This window comes from Puma concolor, chromosome D3, assembly GCF_028749965.1.
Source record: "Puma concolor isolate L17-30 chromosome D3, mPumCon1.1.hap2, whole genome shotgun sequence".
NCBI classification, from domain to species: domain Eukaryota; kingdom Metazoa; phylum Chordata; class Mammalia; order Carnivora; family Felidae; genus Puma; species Puma concolor.
In genome coordinates, this window is record NC_141678.1 from 19,198,588 (window position 1) to 19,219,826 (window position 21,239).

The 21,239-nt window shown below is 53.8% G+C and overlaps 2 protein-coding genes across 2 annotated transcripts in view; one reads left to right on the forward strand and one right to left on the reverse strand.

The window, feature by feature from the left end:
• Nucleotides 1–1,692: 1,692 nt before the first annotated feature.
• Nucleotides 1,693–9,416, forward strand: SUSD2 (sushi domain containing 2). Its single transcript, XM_025933441.2, has 15 exons — nt 1,693–1,850; nt 3,375–3,582; nt 3,731–3,882; nt 4,310–4,477; nt 5,002–5,176; nt 5,309–5,510; nt 5,730–5,815; nt 5,910–6,178; nt 6,253–6,396; nt 6,491–6,649; nt 7,512–7,760; nt 7,875–8,147; nt 8,300–8,476; nt 8,565–8,667; nt 8,779–9,416. The coding sequence occupies exons 1-15, from the start codon at nt 1,769–1,771 to the stop codon at nt 8,801–8,803; spliced, it is 2,472 nt and encodes an 823-aa protein (XP_025789226.1). The 5' UTR covers nt 1,693–1,768; the 3' UTR covers nt 8,804–9,416.
• Nucleotides 9,417–11,282: 1,866 nt separating this feature from the next.
• The window catches only part of GGT5 (gamma-glutamyltransferase 5), a 43,708-nt gene continuing 33,751 nt past the window's right edge, over nt 11,283–21,239 (reverse strand). Inside the window, exon 12 of the mRNA XM_086681960.1 lies at nt 11,283–11,357. Coding sequence (XP_086538086.1) covers nt 11,298–11,357 — 60 coding nt within the window. The 3' untranslated portion in view covers nt 11,283–11,297. The remainder of the gene's footprint in view (nt 11,358–21,239) is intronic.

Genomic DNA, 21,239 nt, shown 5'->3' on the forward strand with positions numbered 1-21,239 from the left:
GGCTGGCCCTGCCCCCAGGGGTCTCCCTGAAAAGCTGTCCAGGATGGAGATGGGGATGCTCCTTGCTGCCCTGTGCCCCTCATGGGCTGGGCACTCCAGGGTCCCCAGCCCAAGGCTGGCAGAGCCATCATGGGGACACAGCAGCACAGCAGCCTTGGGGAGGTCCTCACCAAAACGTCCCTAAATCCAGGTTCTTTGCCGGGCGAGGGCAGGGCAGGGGTAGCGGTTACTCAGTTGATGCCCCTCTCCCCAAATTCCTACCTTCTCTTCTTCTCAGACCGGAGTGCCCAGAAAGAGTTCTGGGAATAACGCAGCAGTCTCCCAGGGCTTCCTGGCTCTCAGACCCCCAAGGACACCTGGGACCCATCCTGGAATCATTCCTATCCTCTTCCTTTCCCTGACGTGCCACAAGGAGCACCCTCGCCCCAGGGCCTGGGATGAGCCCCAGCACTAGCCATCAGCACCCACCTAGAGAGGTGCCGTGAGCTCCCAGCAACCAAGTTGGGAGATGTAGCTCCTGACCACCCCAACTGGCTTCCCTGATGCCTATAGGAGCCTCCTTTCCAGAGAAACTGCAGGCCAGATGAGAAGGGGGGGTGCCCAGGGAAGGGAGGCTGGCCAGACCGCAGGAGCTGAGGAGGGTCGCTGGATGGCCCTAAGCTCATAGCCCCCACCAGCTTCAGTTCCCTTCTTCTGGGGATGTATCCCCTTTGGACGGACACCTTTAGAAGCTGCCTCTGGGGAGACAACCATCTGTCGGTCTGGACACCCAGCCCAGGTGGCAGGGTCCAAGTGAGTCCCAGGCCTGGGACGGGAGGGGGTCTCCAGGAAGCTGCCTGGGACCTAGCCCAGCACTGCAGCCTCTCCCAGTGATCCCATCTATCCACACCAGGACCTCAGTTTCCTTCCTTGCACAGTGAGAAGGGAGAACAATGAAAAGATAATGCAAATTCTCTGAGTGACTGCCAGGGGTGGGCGGGGTTGGGTGGCTCTTCTCCCAGTCTCCCTGCCCTGTTTGGAGCCCTGTTTCATAGGCCAGTCCCACTCCGGGGATTCCAGACCAGGGGGTTCTGGTCTCAGCCTCTAACCCCACTGTTAACCTGCCCTGGCCAGGCTCCCTCCCACAGCCTTCACCCCCTCCCTCAGAAAGGGATCCCCTCCTCCCCTCCCTCCTTCAGTACCCACACAAGCCAGTGATCAGCAGGAAGTTACTTGCTCCCTCTGCCTGCCAGGCTTGGGGGAGGAATTGGGACTACCTGCTCCAGGCGGGGAAGCTGAGGCCGGGAGTTGGGAGATCTGGGGCTGAGGGCCCCCGGGGCGCTGGAATCCAGAGATTCTAAGGACCACCTGGCCTAACCCACCGGGCCAAGTCCCATCCCCAGCGGAGCCCCACCCTGGCCTCCCGCCCGGGGCTTGACCTGGGGTGGGATCCGGTGGTCTAGGTTGGGTTGTGGCCTCTGGACATCCAGATCCCCGAGTGCCAGAGAGGTCCAATAGCTGGAGGCTCGGACCCCCTCCCCCGCGTCCTGGGCTGGCGGGCCAGGAATGTGCTAACAGCGCAGGTTGGGCCCTACCGGCCCCACGAGGGCACCTGTGGACTTTGAGAGGGGAACCGGGTGGGGTGGGGTGGGGCGGGGCAGGACGAGACGGGACGGGGCGGGGCGGCTGCGCTGTGTGCAGGGCGGGCGGGGCCAGGCCAGTGGGGAGTGAGCCGGCCTGCAGGCTCCCAGCCACTGCTGCGCTGCAGGCTGCAGACTCAGGCCGCACCATGAAGCTGCCCCTCCTGCTCTGGGCCCTGCTGCTGCTGCTGCTGGCGACAGTCCCAGGCCCAGGCCCCGGGCCTGCAGCAGGTACGCCCCGACCCTGCCCTTCTTGCCTCTGTCCGTCTGTCTGTCTGCCTGCTGCAGCCAGGCCCAGGGCGGACACCCCTCTGCTCAGCCTCCTCCATCTGTCAGGCCATCTGGGACTGTACTGGGGGTTGTGAGAAGAAATTCTGGGGATCCTAGGGTCCAGGGGCTGCTGGCAGGATGGAGAGTCAGCTGTGCCCACCTTAAACCCGCTAGGAGCTGGGAGGTGCTGGCTGTCTGGGAGGGAAGTGGTCTAGAGGAGAGTGGTGGGCTCAGGAGAGCCCTTGGCCTGCATGAGGATGTGCTCACACGTGGAGGACCCCCAGTCCCACTAAGCCCCCGTCAGGCAAGAGGAAGGATTGTGGGTCCTTATTAGGGTGGGGCTGAACCTGAGAAATCTGGGGGAAAGCTCCTACTCCAGAGCCTCAGGCTGGACTGGGCTGGAAGTGACAGGCTCCCCAGCCCCCCACCCCACCCCTATCTCCCATCTTGGGTAAAAGCCACCACCCGTCTGCCACTTATCTCACTTACTGGCATCACTCAGCCTCCTCCCCCACTCCCTTGAGCCATCACATCCTCCCTCCGTCAATAAATGTTTATTGACGCTCTTGAGTGCCAAGCCCTGCACTGGGTGAAATGGGGTCACTGGGGTGGCTCAGGTCCAGTCCCAGCCCTTGACTGGCCCCCTTTGATAGGGTCACAGGGAAAGGCCAGGTGGGACGGGTGATCCTGCCTTGGCATCTGTACCCCAGCTCAGTCTCCACCCTCCAATCTGCCCAGCCACGTCCCGCCGCAGAGGGATGGATTCCCTGAAAATATGGCCCTGTCATAGGTCCCCATGGTGGTAAGAGCCTAGGCCTGATGTCCACAGCCCCACACCAAACCAGCCTCTCCTTCACACTCCTGGCCCTGCTGGGCCCTCTGCTGGAGATGTCCTTCCACTCCCCTCAGAGGAAGGGAGCACCCCTTGCCCTCTCCCCTAAGGGTGGGGCTCCTTCGGGGGCCACGGTCGGTGAGCTGGTGCTGCCTGGCGAAGTGAGATGGAGCACGCCAAGCCCGGACATCAGCCCTTGCCAGGCCTCCAATGGGCCTCTTAGTAGCTACGTCCCCAGACCCCAGACTGTCCTCCAGGCTGGGTCTATTGACCCTTCAGTGAATAGAGAAGGGTCCCCCAGCCCGTCAAGGGCTCAGCCACTGCTGGCCATCTGAGGCTGTGGTCTTCCGGGACTTGGTGGCAGAAGGTCATTCCTGCCCAGGGGGCTCCTCTTGATACTGCAAACGTTTGTCTAGAGACATTTCCCTTTATCTCTTCTTGTTCTAGCTAATCATTCAGGCAACTGCTAGATCATTTCTACCAAGAATCCCTCCCCCACAGGCCCTGTGGGTTTCCACTGTGTTCCCTTGGTGGGTAGTGCGATCCCGGCTGGCATTCTCCTGGGGATGCTTCTCTCTAATGGGCTCCAGGAAAATAAATTCGAGGTCTGCCCGTGGGGCAGCCAGGCACTCAGGGCCCTCCCTCTCCTCCAGGTGCCAAGGGGACCTGCTCCCACCGCTGTGGAGACCGGGATGGGCTCTGCTCCTGCCACCCGACCTGCTCCGGCCTGAACACCTGCTGCTCGGACTTTCGGGACTTCTGCCTGGAAATCTCGCCCTACTCAGGCTCTATGATGGGTGGCAAGGACTTTGTAGTGCAGCACCTCAACTGGTTTAACCCCACTGATGGTGTGATCTGCAGGTGGGAGGCCCGAGGGGCTCCCTGCATGCTGGGGACCCAGGGACAGCTGGCTGGTTGGGTCCCCCAGGGAGGAGGTCAGGAGCCCAGGCCTCAGAGAGGGTCAGCCCACCCTGGCCCAGGCTTTCCTGCCACCTCCGGCCCCCCACAGGTTTAAAGAGAGCATCCAGACCCTCGGGCACGTGGACTCCTCTGGACATGTGCACTGTGTGTCACCCTTGCTGTATGAGACGGGCCGTATCCCCTTCACACTCTCGATGGACAATGGTCGCTCCTTCCCGCGTTCGGGCACCTGGCTGGCCGGTGAGCCCCAGCTTCCTGGGCCTCGGTTCCCCAACAGGGACTTTCCCTAGCGCTAATCTATGCACACCTTGCCTGCCAACCATGCCCTGCTTCTCTGGCTTAACCAGTCCCTTTGGAGGCGCGCCTGAACCACAGGGGCGTGGGTTCTCCAGCTCCTCTCCCCACCCCCTGACGTCCACACAGGGGACCCATCCCAGAGGGAGTGGGGGCTTCAGGAGTCCCCAGCCAGGCCAGGGGACGGGGGAAGCCAGGTGGAGACCTGGGCAACAGAGGGCAGCCTCTCCCATGGCCTCTGTCCTTTCCTCACTTGAGGGTCTGGGGGAGTCATTGCTCTAATGGGACTGCCACACTTTATCCTTGGGAGGCACCCCCAGCTCTTAGAGCCCCTGGGCCTCGGGCCTCCGCTCACCCCTCCCCTCCCACCCAGTGCACCCCAGCAAAGTGTCGGAGACAGAGAAGAGCCAGCTGGTGAATGAGACGCAATGGCAATACTATGGCACTGCCGACACCACAGGGAACCTCACCCTGACCTGGCAAGCCTCGGCTCTGCCCACGGAGACTGTCACCATCGAGCTGTGGGGTTATGAGGAGACAGGTGAGGCCGGCCAAAGGCTGGACTGACGGAGGAGCTCTGTAGACCAGTAGGGTTGGGAGTTTGGGGCTTGCAGAGGTGGGAGAAAGAGAATTCCAGGTAGGGCCAAATCCCAGGTGGGGATTTCGAGCAAGAAAAGTACAGGCAAGAAAGGGGACTGGGTGGGAGTGGGGTGGGGGAGGGGAGGCTGGGGATCCCTAGCTGTTTGCGGTCCAGCTCCGGGAAGCAGGTATGGACATCCCCAGCTCTTGGAAACAGAAAAGCTTGCTCCGCCCATCCTCTCCAAGCCCCTGGACTGCTAGCCTGGCCTCGAGCATGGGCCGTGACCCTAGCGTGGGGGAGGAGGAGATGGTGGTCACTCGAGCCAGGGTCCTTGCTGGAGCAGCAGGGCAGGCCTTCCTATGGGAATCATCTGTTTATCTGTCCATCTGTCAGGCTGCTCTGTGCATGCTAGGGAACTGGTCTCTCCTCTGCCTCCGGGCTCTTTGGAGGAGCCCCAGCACTGAAAAAGGCCTTTTCTCCCTCAGGGAAGCCATATTCAGGGGAGTGGACAGCAAAGTGGTCATACCTGTACCCTTTGGTCACAAACATCCCCAACTCCGGCTTCTTCACCTTCACCCCAAAACCCGCACCTCAAAAATACCAGAGATGGGAAGTGGGTGCACTTCGGATCATCAACAGCAAATACTACGCGGGGGAGAAGTAAGGGCCAGTGGCCATGAAGAGGACGGGCTGGTGGGTCTGTCCGCGGCTCCTCCCCGTGCTGCGCAGGGAAGCCAGAGCTGGGGGTGGGGAGGGTGGGTGCATCCCTCAGTGAGTGCGTGGCCCCCGCAGGGATGTGCACGCGCTCTGGAGCAACGAGCACGCGCTGGCCTGGCACCTGGGTGACGACTTCCAGGAGGACCCTGTGGCCTGGGCCCGCGCCCAGTGCCTGGCCTGGGAGGAGTTGGAGGACCAACTGCCCAACTTCCTGGAGGAGCTGCCTGACTGCCCCTGCACCCTGGCTCAGGCCCAGGCTGACTCTGGCCGCTTCCAAGTAAGCCCCTACCCGGTCAGGGCACGGGAGATGTTGGGGGCAGGTGGGGCCAGCTGTCCCCACTAAATGCACGGTGGCACCCGCCCGGGAGGTGGGGTGGGGAAGTAGAGGCCCTTGGGAGGTGAGGCTGGGGTCCGAGGGCCCTCAGGGGTTGACTCCCAGCGAGGGGCTGACGGAGCCTGAGGCCAGCCCCGGTGACAGCAACATCCTGCTCTGTAGACAGACTACGGCTGTGACATTGAGCGTGGCAGCGTGTGTACCTACCATCCGGGTGCCGTGCACTGCGTGCGCTCCGTGCAAGCCAGGTGAGCCCCGCAGTGGGAGGCTGGGGCAGGGGGCAGGGCTGTGGGGCACGGTCCCCACAGCAGCCCTGACCCGTCCCCCCACCCCCTCCCCCAGCCCCCGGTATGCCTCTGGCCAGCAGTGCTGCTACACGGCGGCAGGCACACAGCTCCTGACGGCTGACTCAACTGGTGGCAGCACCCCGGACCGTGGCCATGACTGGGGTGCGCCCCCATTCCGCACACCACCCCGTGTGCCTGGTCTCTCCCATTGGCTCTACGATGTCATCAGCTTCTACCACTGCTGTCTGTGGGCACCCGACTGCTCCCGATACATGCGGCGACGGCCCTCCAGTGACTGTCGAAGCTACCGGCCACCGCGCCTAGGTGGGTGCCAGCCGCGGCTGGGCCCCGAGCAGGGCCAGGCCAGGCAGGCCCACCTGACCCTCTGCTCTCCCCAGCCTCTGCCTTCGGGGACCCACACTTCATCACTTTCGATGGTGCCAACTTCACGTTCAATGGGCGTGGCGAGTACGTGCTGCTGGAGGCGACGCTGACCAATCTAAGGGTGCAGGGGCGGGCTGAGCCCGGGACAACGCCTGAGGGTGAGGCCGGGGCCCGTGGGCCCTGGGTGGCTCAGGGTCATCCCGGGAGGGAGGCTGGAGCTGAGCAGACAGTGTTCTGCACCTGCCACCCCAGGCACGCGGGACCGAGGCACAGGGCTGACGGCCGTGGCTGTCCAGGAGGGCAACTCGGACGTGGTAGAGGTCCGGCTGGCTGGCGGGGCAGGGGTCCTACAAGTGCTGCTGAACCAGGAGGTGCTCAGCTTCACCGAGCAGAGCTGGATGGACCTGAATGGTGAGTGAGACGGCCCGGGAGCTTCAGCGGGCCACTTGCATGCCGTTTCCCTCTCGCCGGAGCCGCCATCCCTCTCGCTGGCCCTGGGGTTCAGAGCACGGGTGCAGAGATGGAGGCCTCTCGCTATGATCTACATGCTGTCCCCACTGTGCCCAGCCTTGTGGTGCACCAGTCAGCCCCACCCCTGCACCCCACGCTGAGGGGCCCGGCACAGTGGACACATGCTCCCAGCCCACAGCTGTCTGTGGGCAGATGAGGCTCTAGGCCTCTGATAGTGAGGTGTAGCCAGGGGACCTGGTCTGATCTCATGCTTTCATATGGAGCCCCAGACACCTGTGGTCAGAACCCTGAGCCGCCAGGACAGTAGGACTTGGAGCTGGAAGCTACAGTGATAGGAATCACCTGCGTCAAGGACACTGGCTGGCCCTGAGGGCTAAGGAGCAGCCACCTGCCCGACCACCTTCCCTGGTGGTGCTCCCTCAAGGAACTGAGCTAATGAAATGATTTGCGGCTGGGGGGGGAGGGTACCTGGGATGGGCCCTGCTGCTGCTGAGGGTGCAGGGACCCCCAGGAAGGGTGGGGGTGGGCATGGCTGCTCCCTCCTCAAGGAGTGAGGACTGACAGGTGACCCCACATGCAGGGCCTCGGCATGAGGGGTCCCTTCAGAGCCTGGGCCCTTCATATTGGTGTGGGGGTCCCAGTAAAGGTGTCGGCACGGGGTGAGAGGGTGTCCCAGCAGGCCCTGGGGACGCCCTCCCCTTCCCTGAAAGCCCATGAATGCTGACCCACTCATTCTGGGGCTGTGGAGTCCCAGCACGGTACCCTCAGTGGGCAACGCTGACCCCAACTCCACTGTGCCCAGGTATGTTCCTGTCGGCAGCTGCCGGGGACAGCGTATCCATCATGCTGTCATCGGGGGCTGGCCTGGAGGTCAGTGTCCAGGGTCCATTCCTGAGTGTGGCTGTCCTCCTGCCCGAGAAGTTCCTCACCCACACACGAGGCCTCCTCGGCACACTCAATGATGACCCCACGGATGACTTCACCCTGCGCAATGGGAAGGTCTTGCCCCTCAGCTCCAGTTCCCGAGAGCTGTTCCGCTTTGGGGCCGACTGTGAGTGACCACGAGGCACACACTAGAGATGGGGGTGGGGGGACAGTCAGTGGAAGTGAAGGGGGAGACTCCGGACTCTTGACCACCAGCAAGACCTGCTGCGTGTCTCCCCAGGGGCCGTGGAGAACGCCTCCTCCCTGCTCACCTATGACTCCTGGTTCCTGGTTAACAACTTCCTGTACCAGCCCAAGCATGACCACACCTTTCAGCCCCTGTTCCCCGAGGAGACCACCCCCAACCCCAGCCAGGAGACTGAGGCTGCTGAATTGTGTGGGGACAACCATTTCTGCAGATTTGATGTAATGGCCACTGGGAGCCTGAGTGTGGGCAATGCCACACGGATGGCCCATCAGTGGCACCAGCATCGTGTGCAAAGCCTGAAGCCTGGTGAGGGCGTCTGGGGGCACAGGCAAGGGGGTGGGCACCTTACGCTGGGACAAGGCCTCCTAGGCTGGCAGCTGCCAGGGGGCAGGCAGCTGCCAGGGGGCAGGGTAGCCAGTGGCTTAAACCTGTGGTATATTTCTGGTCCCCTACCCCAGTGAGATCCTGTGGCTGGCTAGCTCCGCCCCCCAACGGGCTCAAGGAAGGTATCAGCTACCTGATGGGCTCCACTGTCCACTTCCACTGCAATAGCGGCTACAGCCTGGTTGGGGCAGAGGCCAGCACCTGCCAAGCTGATGGCACCTGGTCCAGGCCCACCCCAGTGTGCCAGCCAGGTGAGGATGCCCTGCCCACCTGGCCCCCCTACCCCCGCCCCCTGCCCCCCGCCCTCGGGCAGCCCTCACTGCTCTGCCCTGTCGCCAGGACGGAGCTACGCGGTGCTGCTGAGCATCATCTTTGGAGGCCTGGCAGTGGTGGCTCTGGTTGCACTCATCTACGTGCTGCTGCGCCGCAGGAAGAGCAACATGTAAGACCCCACCCACCCAGACCTGGGTTTCCACCAGCAGGACCCTGGTCCGTGCCCCTCCTTGGCTCTCCTAAGACTCTATGCCTGCTCTAGACAATGTCTCTGTTGCAGGGCCAGCTGGGGTTCACAGCCCTGAGGGGAGCACATCTGACCGGCAGCAGGAGCCACATGGGGCCACCCTGGAGCCAAGACCAACCTCCCAGGAGAAAGCCCCAAACCTCTGAGAACATGCACCTCACTACTTTGCTCCTCAAATCCCTAGCACCATTCACCTGGGACCCCGGACAACCGATGTCTGAGCCTTTAATGCCCATGGACCTGAGGACTAGTGACCTGCTCTGTCACCTCAGACCTGGACACCTGGCTCTAACCGTGCAGTTCCCGAGACCAGCACCTGGTGCTCTAGCCCCTAGACTCCATACCCTTGAATTCTAATACCTGTCGCTAGAGACCCAGTACTCCGGCACCTGTAACTCAAATGCTAGTACCTCAGATCCCGTGTCTGATGACCCTGACCCCTGATATACTGAGACCTGGTGCCTCAACACGGGAGCCCTAACGCCCAGCTGCCTTGATTGCTGAACTTGCCCCAGCCTGAGTGGGAGAGGCTCAGTGTGTGGAGAGGCCTCAGCACACCCTAGTGGAGAGTCACTCTGAACTCCAGGCTTGTAATTCCAACCGTTCTGGAATGTCACTTGAAATACCACCCCTACCTGTACCAGGAGAAAACAAACCTGTGGTGCCCCCTCCCTTGTGTCCTGGTGCTCATGCTGTGCTTCAGTTCCAGTTCCAGAGAGTTCCATGGTTGCCTTGTGGGGTCAAAAGCACCCAGAGCAACCCAGATCTGAGTCCTTCATCCACTGGCAGGCCACCTGGGGCATGTCCCTCTCCAGCCTGTCTCCATCTGAAAAGCAGGATTGCGAACAGTGTCTGTTTTGTGGGTTGAGGACAAAGGGCAGTGTCTGCAAAGGGTTCATCATGGATGCCATGCCAGGTACTCAGGAGTTGGGATGGGCCAGCACAGTCACCTGCCCCAGCACCGCCCTGAAGGCAGTGACTGGTAGTTCCCGACCAGAGCCCATGTTCTGGGTCCCTGGGCACTTTACCCAGGAGTGCCCAGGAACTGGGTATGGAGCACAGGCCTCCTGCTACTGCTGCCCTCTTTGTGGTGAGGGTGCTGAGTGGGGGCCATGGGAGGGCCTAGGCCAGATAGGGTCAAGCTTGTATCATGGGTCTCAGAGAAAGCACAGTGGAGGGTGGGGTTGGAGATTGGTGCTCCCTGGTCCAGTCTCGTGGCTCAGGCTGAGAGGTGGGGGTTGGGGGAATTTGCCCAAGGAATGTGGAACCCTGGGCGAGAGGTGATTGGAAGTGGGGGCCCCCTTCACTGCGACATGCAGTGCTGAGAGTGGCCACACGGGGGCAGCAGAGGGTAGGAACAGAGGTGGGAGGTGGAGGCTACCCAAGGTCCTAGGGGAGGGCGGTCTGTGTCTGCTCTTCAGCTGGGCCAGCTGTTGAAACCTTGGCTAAGGCTCATGCAAGCCCACCTCTGCATCTCTCTCTGCTGGGAGGGCCTCTCAAGTCACCCCCCAGTCTCAGGAGCACAGGTTTTCCAGTTGACACTGACCACCGGGGCCAGAACCCAGGCCTCCCCAATCTCTTAGACCTGCTCCTGGCCAACAGTCCTGGGCAAAGGTGGGAAACCTGAGTGGTAGGGGCAGGTGCCGTCTGGGGGAGGCAAGTGTGCACAATGGGGTACATTCAAAGGAACAGAGATGAGAGTGAGGGGTTGGGGATATCCTTGGCCCTACTCCCTACTACCCCACGTCTCCCGGCTTCCAGCTCAGGGAAGGAGGGGGCTGAGGGCTGGCCCCTTGGCCACCGGGCAGGTACTTTCCTCTGCAGATGAGGCAAAGCAAGGCTGGCCTCCCCCAGACCTGGGTCCTCAGGGTGTCCCTGTGCCAAGCCAGGCTGGCTCGGCCAGGCACAAGTCAGCGGATGACAGGTCAGTTTCCTGGTCAAAGCAGCCTGGACCTGTGAGAGCAGGCACACAAGGGTGGGCAGGGGCAGCTTCACAGCTCCCAGACCATGCCTGAAAGCATAGGTCAATTGTCAGAGATGTGATTGGTGAAAGAGGGCGTTCCAGGCAGAGGAACAGCCTGGGCAGAGGCTCAGAGGAAGAGAAGTGGAGTCTGGTCTGAAGAATAGTGACGCTTCTCCCACCAGGCAATGGTGGTTGGGCTTTATCCTAAGAGTAAAACATGACCTCCCTTGGGCTTCCCAACGTTTCTACATTCCTACATTCCTGTACCCTTCATTCATCCCTCCAGGTTGGGCCCTAGAGCCGCTTCCACCCTTCCCCAGCAGGAGAAGGGGTGCCCTGTCTGTGGCCCTGGCCCCAGACATCAGGAATTCCCAGTGCCAGGGACAGGCCAGGCTGGGAAGCCCCAACACCTGATGGGTTTTCCCGGGGGCCTGTAGGGAGTCGGGTACTATTGGGCCTGTGTGAGGGGGAAGATTCCATAGCCCCCACAGACTTCCTTTAGAGACATTAAAGTCAGGGAACCATTGCCTCAGAGAAGTGGTCTCCCCAAACCACAGTCCCAGGGCATCAGAACCCAATGGCCAGTCCCCTACCTTTTGTACTGGTCGGGCTCTGGAGCAGAGGGGGGCAGGGGCAGTAATCCAGGGACCTAGAAACAAGTGAGGGGAGAGTCAGGAAGTCAAGTAGCTGGTGAGGCAGTAACACCCCTGGGCTGAGGGACAGAGCAAAGGGTGCCAGAGCCAGGCCTAGGTGTTCACAAGAGTGGGAACCACATAAGCCCACGGGCCCTAGCAGGGGCCACAGGACTAAGATGGGGGAAGTGTCTGCTTCCCCTCCTGCCCTTCCATTAACTCAGGGCCAAGGAACAGATAGAGCACAGTGGGGAGCAGGACCCCTTCCTTGGCCAGGCTGGTTCCTCCCACAAGCCCCGGGGTGACTGAGTGCCTACTCTGCACCACTTCTGTCCTCAGATCTCACAGTTCAGTGGCTGCTCAGAGGGGAAGGGGTGCTCAGTGCAGCACATCTCCGGAGTGGGAGATCAAGAGGTGCTTCCTGGAGGAGTCCCATTTCAGCCAAACTTAAAAGGACAAAAGCCATTAGGGGAGTGAAGTTGAGTAGGTGCCTACTAGCAGCAGAGGAGTCCACAACCCCCCAGGTGCCTCGTCAGGGCCGCATGCTGCACTACATTTCCCAGCCTCCTTTGCAATTGGGGGTGGTCACGTGACTGAGTTCTAGCTTGTGCAAAGCCAGCAGAAAAGGGCAGGGCACTTCCAGGCCTGAACCATAACACTCCCCACTGGTACCCTTCCAGGATCTCTCTGCTGCTCCCTCTGATGCAAAGGTGGCCCTGGCCCTGGGACAAAGTGGGTCCCCAGCATGTGGCAGGGAACCCTCTCCCTCTGTCACTGACCTGCTCACCGGAACTGCTACCATCCAGTACTGCTACCGGAACAAGGAATAAACTTGTGATTAAACCTTAATACATTTTTGGGGTCCATTTGTTCCAGCCGTTGGTTTCTCTATACACCAGAGGCAGAGGTGCGAAAAGATGGCCTTACACTTTTCATTACTGTTGAAAATAAATACTATAGACACGAAGGGGCACCTGGGTGGCTCAGTCAGTTAGGCATTTGACTGTTGGTTTTGGCTCCGGTCACAATCTCACAGATCATGAATTCGAGCCCCACATCAGGCTCTGCGCTGACGATGTGGAGCCTGCTTGGGCTTCTCTCTCTCTCCATCTCTGCCCCTCCCCTGCTTGTGCACTCTCTCTCTCCCAAAATAAATAAATAAACTTAACAAAAAATAAAAATAAATTAAGAAAAAAACCCACCTCAGATACACCAATATTCATAGCAGCGTTATTCACGATAGCCAAAAAGTGGAAGCAACCACGTGTCCATTGATGGGTGAATGGGTAGAGAAAATATGGTCCATCCATATAGTGGCATGTTATTCACATGCTGTAACATGGATGAGCTTTAAGACCTAATACTTGGTGAAATAAGCCAGGCACAAAGGGACAATACTGTACAATTCCACTCATATGAAGTTCCTAGAGTCATCAAATTCACAGAGACAGACAGTAGAACAGAAGTTACTAGGGACTAGGGACTGGGAAGGGGGAGCGGGGAGTTAGTGTTTAACGGGGACAGAGTTTCAGTTTGGGAAGACGACAAAGTTCTAGAGATGGGAGAGGGGGATGGCTGTATAGCAGTGTGAACGTGCTTAATGCCACTGGACTGGCCACTTGTAAATGGTCAAGGTGATTAACGTTGTGTATTTCTGTATTTTACAATTAAAAATAAAAAATTCAAACAGAACAGTTTACTTAACGAGTCCCCAGTTTGTGGGCATTAAGCTGTGCTCAGTCTTTTGCTTCCACAAACACTGTTGCGCCTTGTAAATAAGTTCAGGTTGACTCAGAGGAGAGATTCACACCAGAGGATGAATTGACTGGCCCAGCAGTGCGTGCATTTTCCTCCTTGAGTTGTGCCTCGAGTTGTGCTCGTTGACACCACCAACCTACTGATGGAGCCTAGTCCTCTACACCCTCATCAGCATAAGGAGCCTTTGCATTTTTCGCTCTTGGCCAGATGGACGAAATGTGTTGCGAGGACCACTGAGCTTTCTTTCCCTGAACGACATTCCCAGAATTCCCTTCCATGTGTGTTTCCAGGCAGGGTGGACCACAAGAGAGATTTCCATGAAAGATTTACAGTGGGGAAATGAATCAGCAACGTTGTTCACAGCTCAGACTCATCAGGGCTTATCTGCTGACTCAGCTTGTCGGCTCCAGCAGAGGTCATGGGTGCAGCTGTTCCACTTGTCCTCAGGCCACCTTGAGCTTCCCCGACTCCTGGGCCAGATGTCTGACAAAGGGGTCCAGCTTCTGCAGGAAATCTTCATCGCCCTTGGCAACAAGAAGGGTGTTGGGTTTCAGCCAGTCCGTGTGGGTTCCAGTCAACTCCTGGGTTACCAGCTAGTTCTGGATCCTCTCCTCCACTTAACGCCACCTTTTCTTCAAGACGCTCGGCCACATGGACCTCCAGCTCCAACATCAGGTGGAAAACAACAGCCTTACAGAGACTCCTTGGCCAGCTCCCATAGTTGCAGGTTCTCTGATGGAACCCTGATAAATAAAGTTTAAGTTGTAGGCAAGAAAGCTCAGGGTACAGCCCAATGAATTAATCCAAAGTGAACATGCCCAGTTAACTACCACTCAGGTCAAGAAATTGCACAGTACCAACCCTTGGCCCGCCACCATTCTCTGTCAGTCACTGCCCTCCCCCTCCTTCCCAGGTTAGCCACGGATTTCTCACACCATAAAATAGTTTTGAACGTTTTTGTAATTTACATAGATGGAATCATAGAGCAGATCCTCTCTTATGTCTGGCTTTTTTGCATGTTTAAAAGATTCAATCATGTTGAGGTATGAGGCTGCACTTGACTTTTTTTTCCTGAGTACTAGTCCATCAAATGAATTTGTTTATCCATTTTCCTGCTGAGGCACACTGGGTTGGTTTCCAATTTGGAGCTATAAGGGCTAGTGCTGTGAACATTCTTGTATGTGTCTTTTGATGCGTACGTATATAAATTTATGTTGGGTATGTTCCCAGGAGCAGCATTGCTGGGCATGAGCTACGTGTGTGGTAGCTTCAGCAGATAATACCCACTTTCCAAAGTGATTTTACCAATTGACATTCTCACTGGCAGCGTATGATAGTTCCATCTTGCCATATCTGTGCCAACACTCGGTATTTTCAGTCTTTTTCATTTTGGTGACTCTGAGAGGTATGTTCTGGCAGCACACTGTGAACTTATTTTGCGTTTTTCTGACACTAGTGAAGCAATACACATTTCATATGTTCATTGGCCATCTGGAGCACCTCTTCTGTGAGGTGCCTATTCGAGTCCTTTGCCTGTTTTCTGTTGGGCTACCTGAATTTCTCAAATTGATTCACAGAAATTCTTTTTTCTGGATAAGAGTTTGCTGTCAGATGTAAACACTGTAAATATTCTCCCACTATGTGAGTTGCTGTTTTAATGCCTTTATCTGTTTTGAGGATGTCTGTTGTTGAACAGAAATTCTTCACTTTAATATAGTCCAGTTTATCAAGGTTTTTCTTTTATAGTCAGTTCTATGTCCTATTTAAGAACACTTGACTACTCCAAAGTCACAAAGCTGTCCTATGTTTTCCTATGAAAGCATTATTGCTTCATACTTCATAATTAGATCCGCAAGCCATCTGGAATAGATTGTGCACGGTGTGAGGTAGGAAGGGTCAAGATACACATTCTTCACGTGGATATCCAGTTGACTCAGTACCATGTGTTGAAAGAGCATCCTTTCCCCTCTGCACTGCTGTGAACCTTCTATCAGAGATACGGTAACACTCTGTTCTGTCCTATTGCCCAGTTTATCTTCTCACCAATACCAAATTGCCTTACTTACCAGTTATATAATTACTTAATTGCGTAGCTCATTCTTGATACCTGGTAATGTGAGTTCTCCATTTAGGTTATTCTTCAAAATTGCCTGGGCTAGTCTTGGTTCTTGGTGTTTCCGTATGAATTTTAGAATCAGCTTACCAATTTCCACAAAAAAGTCTTCTAGGATTTTTATTAGGGTTGCACCGACTCTATAGATGAATATGGGGAGAATGGGCATCTTCACAACATTAAGCCTTCTAGTCCATGAACATAGTATAATTCTCCATTTATTTAGGTCTTTTTAAATGCTTTATTTATTTTTTGAGAGAGAGAGTGAGATGGGCGGGGGGGGGGGGGTGCGGGAGGTGCCAAGGATCTGAAGCAGGCTCTGTGCTGACAGGCTGACGCAAGTGCAATGTGGGCTCAAACTCATGATCTGAGCCGAAGTCGAACTCTCAACAAACTGAGTCACCCAGGTGCCCCTATTTAGGTTTTTTTATATTCTCTCGATTCTATTTTATAATGTTCATTGTAGAAGCCTTGCATACTGATGTTAGTTTCATTTTTAGGCTTTGATTTTGTTTATGCTTTTATGATTTCTGTTCCAAAAGATGTTTTTGGGGCACCTGGGTGGCTCAGTCAGTTAAGTAGTCAAACGTCTGACTTTGGCTCAGGTCGTGATCTCATGGTTCATGAGTTGGAGCCCCGTGATGGGCTCTGTGCTCACAGCTCAGAGCCTGGAGCCTTGCTTCGGTTTCTATGTCGCACTCTCTGTGCCTCTCTGCCGCTTGCACTCTGTCTTTCTCTCTCTCAAAAATAAGTAAACATTTAAAAAAATTATTTAAAAGAATAATTTGTGGCTGGTATGTAGAAATACCATTGGTTTTTTGTGTATTTTCCTTGATTCCAGCAATTGTGTTAAATTCGCCTATTTCTTTTTTTTTTTTTTTTAATTTTTTTTTTTCAACGTTTATTTATTTTTGGGACAGAGAGAGACAGAGCATGAACGGGGCAGGGGCAGAGAGAGAGGGAGACACAGAATCAGAAACAGGCTCCAGGCTCTGAGCCATCAGCCCAGAGCCTGATGCGAGCCTGACGCGGGGCTCGAACTCACGGACCGCGAGATCGTGACCTGGCTGAAGTCGGACGCTTAACCGACTGCGCCACCCAGGCGCGCCTAAATTTGCCTATTTCTAATGGTTTATCTGTAGAGCAGCTATATAGCGTTATGCTCTCCTTTCCAATTTTTATGCCTTATTTTTTCTTCCCTCACCTTATTATACTGGTGAAAACTTACACAGATGAAAGGAAATGATGAAAGCTGGCCATGCTTATCTTGGTCTCAAAGGGATTGAGCCTTCCATCTCAAAAAAAAGGCTTTTTGTGTTTTACCATGAAGTATGATGTTTACTGTAAGGTTCTGCAGCTGTGACTTATCAGGTTAAGGAGGGTTTTTTTTTTTTTCAATTTACAGTTACTAAGGGTTCTTATTGTGAGTGCAAGTTGGGAAATTTTATCAAACTCTCTTCTGCATGTATTGAGATGGTCAATCCTTTTTTTTTTTTTTTTTTCTTTATTCTGTTAGGCTATTAGCGCAATGAATTGCATTGCTTGATTTTCTCATATTCAACCAATCTTGCACTCCCAGAATAAACCCAAATTGGGAGTGATTTGGTTTGCTTGTCTTTCATTTAGGAACTTTTGCATTTCTGTTCATGAATGAAATCACCCTCTACTTTTCACTGCTCGAAATGTCTTTGTCAGATTTTGTTCTCAAGATGATGCTGGCCTCATTTAAAGCCTTGGGCAATGTTTCCTCTTTTCTGTTCTCTGGAAGTTTGTGTAAGACTGATGTGTTTCCCTCCATCAGTGGTGGGAAGAATTCACAGAGGAAGCCTTCTGAGCCGAGTTATTTACTCTGTCCCTGTGGGGGTCTCACTGTTTTTATTGGCCACGCTTACTCATGAGTGAGGTTAAGCAACTTTTTCTATGTTGAAGCGGCCATTTGTAGCTCTCTTTCTGTGGTCTAATGTGCATCTCTCTACTGGATACTTGCTCTTTGATATTAAGTATTTAAGTATTTAAATATTAAAGAAACCAGCCCCTTATATTTTTTGTACTGAAACGATTTTTCCCAAGTTTTTCCCTGGTCTTTTCTAATTTATTTTTATTTTTTATTTTTAAGATTTTTCTTTAATTCCAAGGTATTTAACATAGAGTGTTATATTAGTTTCAGGTGTACAATATAGTGATGCAACAATTCTATACATCACCCTGTGCTCATCACGATAAGCACGTTCCTTCCTGCCATCACCTAGTTCCTCCACCCCTTCACCTACCTCCCCTCTGCTAACCACTCTTTTGTTTTCTAGAGTTAAGAGTCTGTTTTTTGGTTTGTCTCTTTTTTTTTTCCGTTGTTCATTTGTTTTGCTTCTTAAATTCCTCACATGGGAGAAATCATATGGCATTTGTCTTTCTCTGACTTATTTTGTTTGGCACTATACTCTTTAGATCCATTCGTGTGTTGCAACTGTCCGTTGGTCTTTTAAGATGTTTTCCACATCAAAATTTTTACTTTTTCTGTGTTCAAATGTATCTTTTTTTTTGTTTTTTTTTTCTTTCACAACTTCTTGATTTTATGCCATGCCTGAAAAGGCTTTCCCCACTCTAAGAGTATAAATAAATTTCCCTGTATTCTTTGTGTTAAAAAAAAAATTTTTTTTAATGTTTATTTATTCTTGAGAGATAGAGAGAGACAGAGAATACCAGGGGAGGGGCAGAGAGAGAGAGAGAGGGAAACACAGAATCGGAAGCAGGTTCCAGGCTCTGAGCTGTCAGCACAGAGCCCAACGTGGGCCTCGAACCCACGAACTGCGAGATCATGACCCGGGCCAAAGTCAGACACCTAGCCGACTGAGTCACTCGGGCGCCCCTGTGGTTTTCTTTGTTTTTGTTTTTGTATTTTGTTTTATATTTATATGGTTTTACTCTTAAATCTTGATCTGACTGGAATTTATTTTGATGTAAATAAAAAGGCAGGGGTCCCCCTTCATTATTTGCCTAGATGGCTACCCATTTGGTCAGATAGGTATGGCTAATAATCTTTTTCTTACTGCTTTGAAATGCTCCTTGTCTGCTAGAGACAAGATTTCCGTATTTATTTACATCTCTCTGTGGAGTTTGTATTGTGGTTGATTTCTTAGCTTTATTCACATGCTGCTTTAACAGCATATGCTTAACAGCTGCATGTTTAACAGCTGTATGCTTATAATTTGTTTTAAAATTTGGTGGATTTGTTTACTTAATTTTTAAAATTGATTTCTAATGTTTATTTTTGAGAGAGAGAGAGACAGAGCACAAGCAGGGGAGGGGCCGAGAGGGAGACACAGAAACCAAAGCAGGCTCTGAGCTGTCAGCATAGAGCCCAACATGGGGTTTGAACTCACAAACCACAAGATCATGACCTGACTGAACTTGGACACTTAACCACTGAGCCACCCAGGAGCGCTTTGTCTTTTTTTAATCAAGAATGGGTGTTGAATTTTGTCCAATGCTCCTTCAGTCTCTATGGAGATAAATAAGCCTGTGACTTTTCTCCCTGGGTGAAAGATAAGAGGTAAGAGTAACACACCAAGAGAAGACCTTCCTGGCTGTGCTGGTGTCGACACCACTGAGATAGGCAGGACACGTTATTGCTTTAATGTGTTGCTAGATTCTCCTTGCTAATACTTTCTTTAGGAACTTGGGATTGAGTTTCATAAACACAATTGGCCTGTGGCTTGCTTTGGCAGGTTTGGGGTCAGTGCTTTGCTGGCATCATAAAGTGAATGTGGACATTTTCCTTCTTGCTCCTCATTGTGGAAGCTTAACTGGCAGGACAGGTCTCTGGCCTTAGTGGCAGGACACACTTCACCTGAGGAAGTTTCTAGAAGGGTGTTTGAGGTAGGCTAGTGTTCCTGCAATGTTCTTACTTTTTTCAATGATCATTGACACATCTAGATCTTTGCCCCTTCTTGGATCTGTTTGTCATTTATGTTTAAGGTTGCCAGATTTAGATAAAAGTATAGGAGGTTCAATTAAATCTGAATTTCAGATAAGCAACAATATTTTCAGTATGAGTATGTCCCACATATGGCAACCCTACTTACGTTGTCCTAGAAAGTAAAGACATTATTTTATCAAAGTTGCCAGCTTTATTTGGACGAAGGTGAGTGATCTTTTATACTTTTTAAAAAAAATGTCTTAATGTTTATTTATTTTTTAGAGAGAGACAGAGCACGAGCTGAGGAGGGGCAGAGAGAGGGAGACAAGAATCTGAAACAGGCTCCAGGCTCTGAGCTGTCAGCATACAGCCTGACTCAGGGCTTGAACTCACAAACCACAAGATCATGATCTGAGCCAAAGGCAGATGCTTAACTGACTGGCCCACCCAGGCGCCCCAGGTTTTTTATACTTTTAACTGTCTCTATATCTTAGCTAATTTCCCCATTGTCATTTCTTCTTTTGTGTATTCACACTTCTTTCATTTATACTGTAGGCAGTTGAATAATATTTTCTGACCTGTTTTTCTGATTTCAAATTTATCAGTCTCTCCTTCAGTTGTTACTGAACCTCTCCTCTTGCTTTCCTGATTGTTCTGATTGTTCCTGCACTAAATTTCACTTAGATGCTTTATTCATTTTGATTCTTATTATTAATGCAACTGTTTAAGGCAATGAATTTTCCTTTGATCCTGCATTAGCTATAGGCTCTAGGGGCTCATCTGTACTCTGCCAATGTTATTTTGAAGATACTGCAGCCCTGGTTTTTTTTTGTTTTTTTTTTTAATGTTTATTTATTTATTTTGAGAGAGACAGAGCAAGCGTGAGCAGGGGAGGGGCAGAGAGAGAGGGAGAATCCCAAGCAGACTCTGTGCTGGCAGAGCAGAGCCCCCGTAGGGTTGAACTCACGAAACTGTGAGATCACGACCTGAGCCGAAATCAAGAGACGGACGCTTAGCCGACTGAGCCACCCAGGGACCCCAACCCTGGTTTTGATTTCCCCTGTGTAACAAGATGTGTAAAGAGCCAGCAGTAAGAGTCCCTTGATGGGCCGGGAAGGGGGTGGCTACCCGGCATTACTGGTGGGTGGGATGTGACCAGGGGCTGGGCAAGTCCCTGAGGGTGGGAGGAGCAAGGAGGGAGAAGAGCAGGCTTCCTCCAGGAGCAGCAGGAACAAGGAGGAATCCATGCTGCCTCGTGGCAAGATCAGGTATGCATCTTCCAAAGCCCATCATTGTCTGAGTGGGGAGCAGATCGAGGCAGTGGCAGCAACAAGGAGGTGGAGAAGGATAAGGAAATGGAGGCAGGGCTGAGCCACGCAGTCGGAGAGAGGAAACCGGGTGACTGGAGGGGGAGAGGTAGACAACAGAGAGCTTCCGGTTGCCTCAGAGCTGGCTTCCAGTTTGGTGTGTTGAGTCCGAGGTGCCTGTGGCCCTGGCTGGTGTGTGGGTATGGGGTCTGATGACCCAGAAACCTGAGACAGAGCTGGGATGGGGACCCATCACTCATGTGTGGTAACTGAGCCTCAGGGAGAGACCCATTGGGCCCATGAGAGCCGGGCCTGGGACTTTTGTTAAGCCTCAAAAGCAGTATAGAGAAGAGAAGTTCTGTCATCCTTTCTGGCTGTGAAGTTCAGTGAATGATGTGCTAGAGCCACCAGGATGGTGGCCAAGGCCAGCCTCTGGATCCCACTAGGTCAGAAACGGCCTCACTCCTGCTTGTCTGAGCCCACTTTTTCTGCACCCCTGACTCCTGAGCCATAGCTGCCCTTCCCTAAAGCCTTCTTCCCACTCCCTCCCAAAGTCAGACTCTAGGAGGAGTTGCGGCCCCCAGGCTGCCTAGGTGCAGCAGTGAACGGCCCCGAGGTCCTTTCTCTTAGAGTCTGCCAGAATACCCCCCTCTGTCCTCCCAGTCAGGCTCAGATCAGAGACTTGCCCCATCCAGCCCTCTCTCCCCGTTTGTGGTCAACCAACAGTCCCCATCCCGATCCCTAGCACGTTATATGGCAAAAGTGCCTTTGTGACTGAGTTAAGGATCTTGAGACAAGAGAGCATCCT

Bases quoted from the DNA above. Each gene is read 5' to 3' on its own strand.
- SUSD2 (XM_025933441.2), top strand. From the start codon at position 1,769: ATGAAGCTGCCCCTCCTGCTCTGGGCCCTGCTGCTGCTGCTGCTGGCG. The intron at 3,883-4,309 runs GTGAGCCCCAGC...CCTCCCACCCAG, and splicing joins TTCGGGCACCTGGCTGGCCG to TGCACCCCAGCAAAGTGTCG. The intron at 8,148-8,299 runs GTGAGGGCGTCT...CCCCTACCCCAG, and splicing joins TGTGCAAAGCCTGAAGCCTG to TGAGATCCTGTGGCTGGCTA.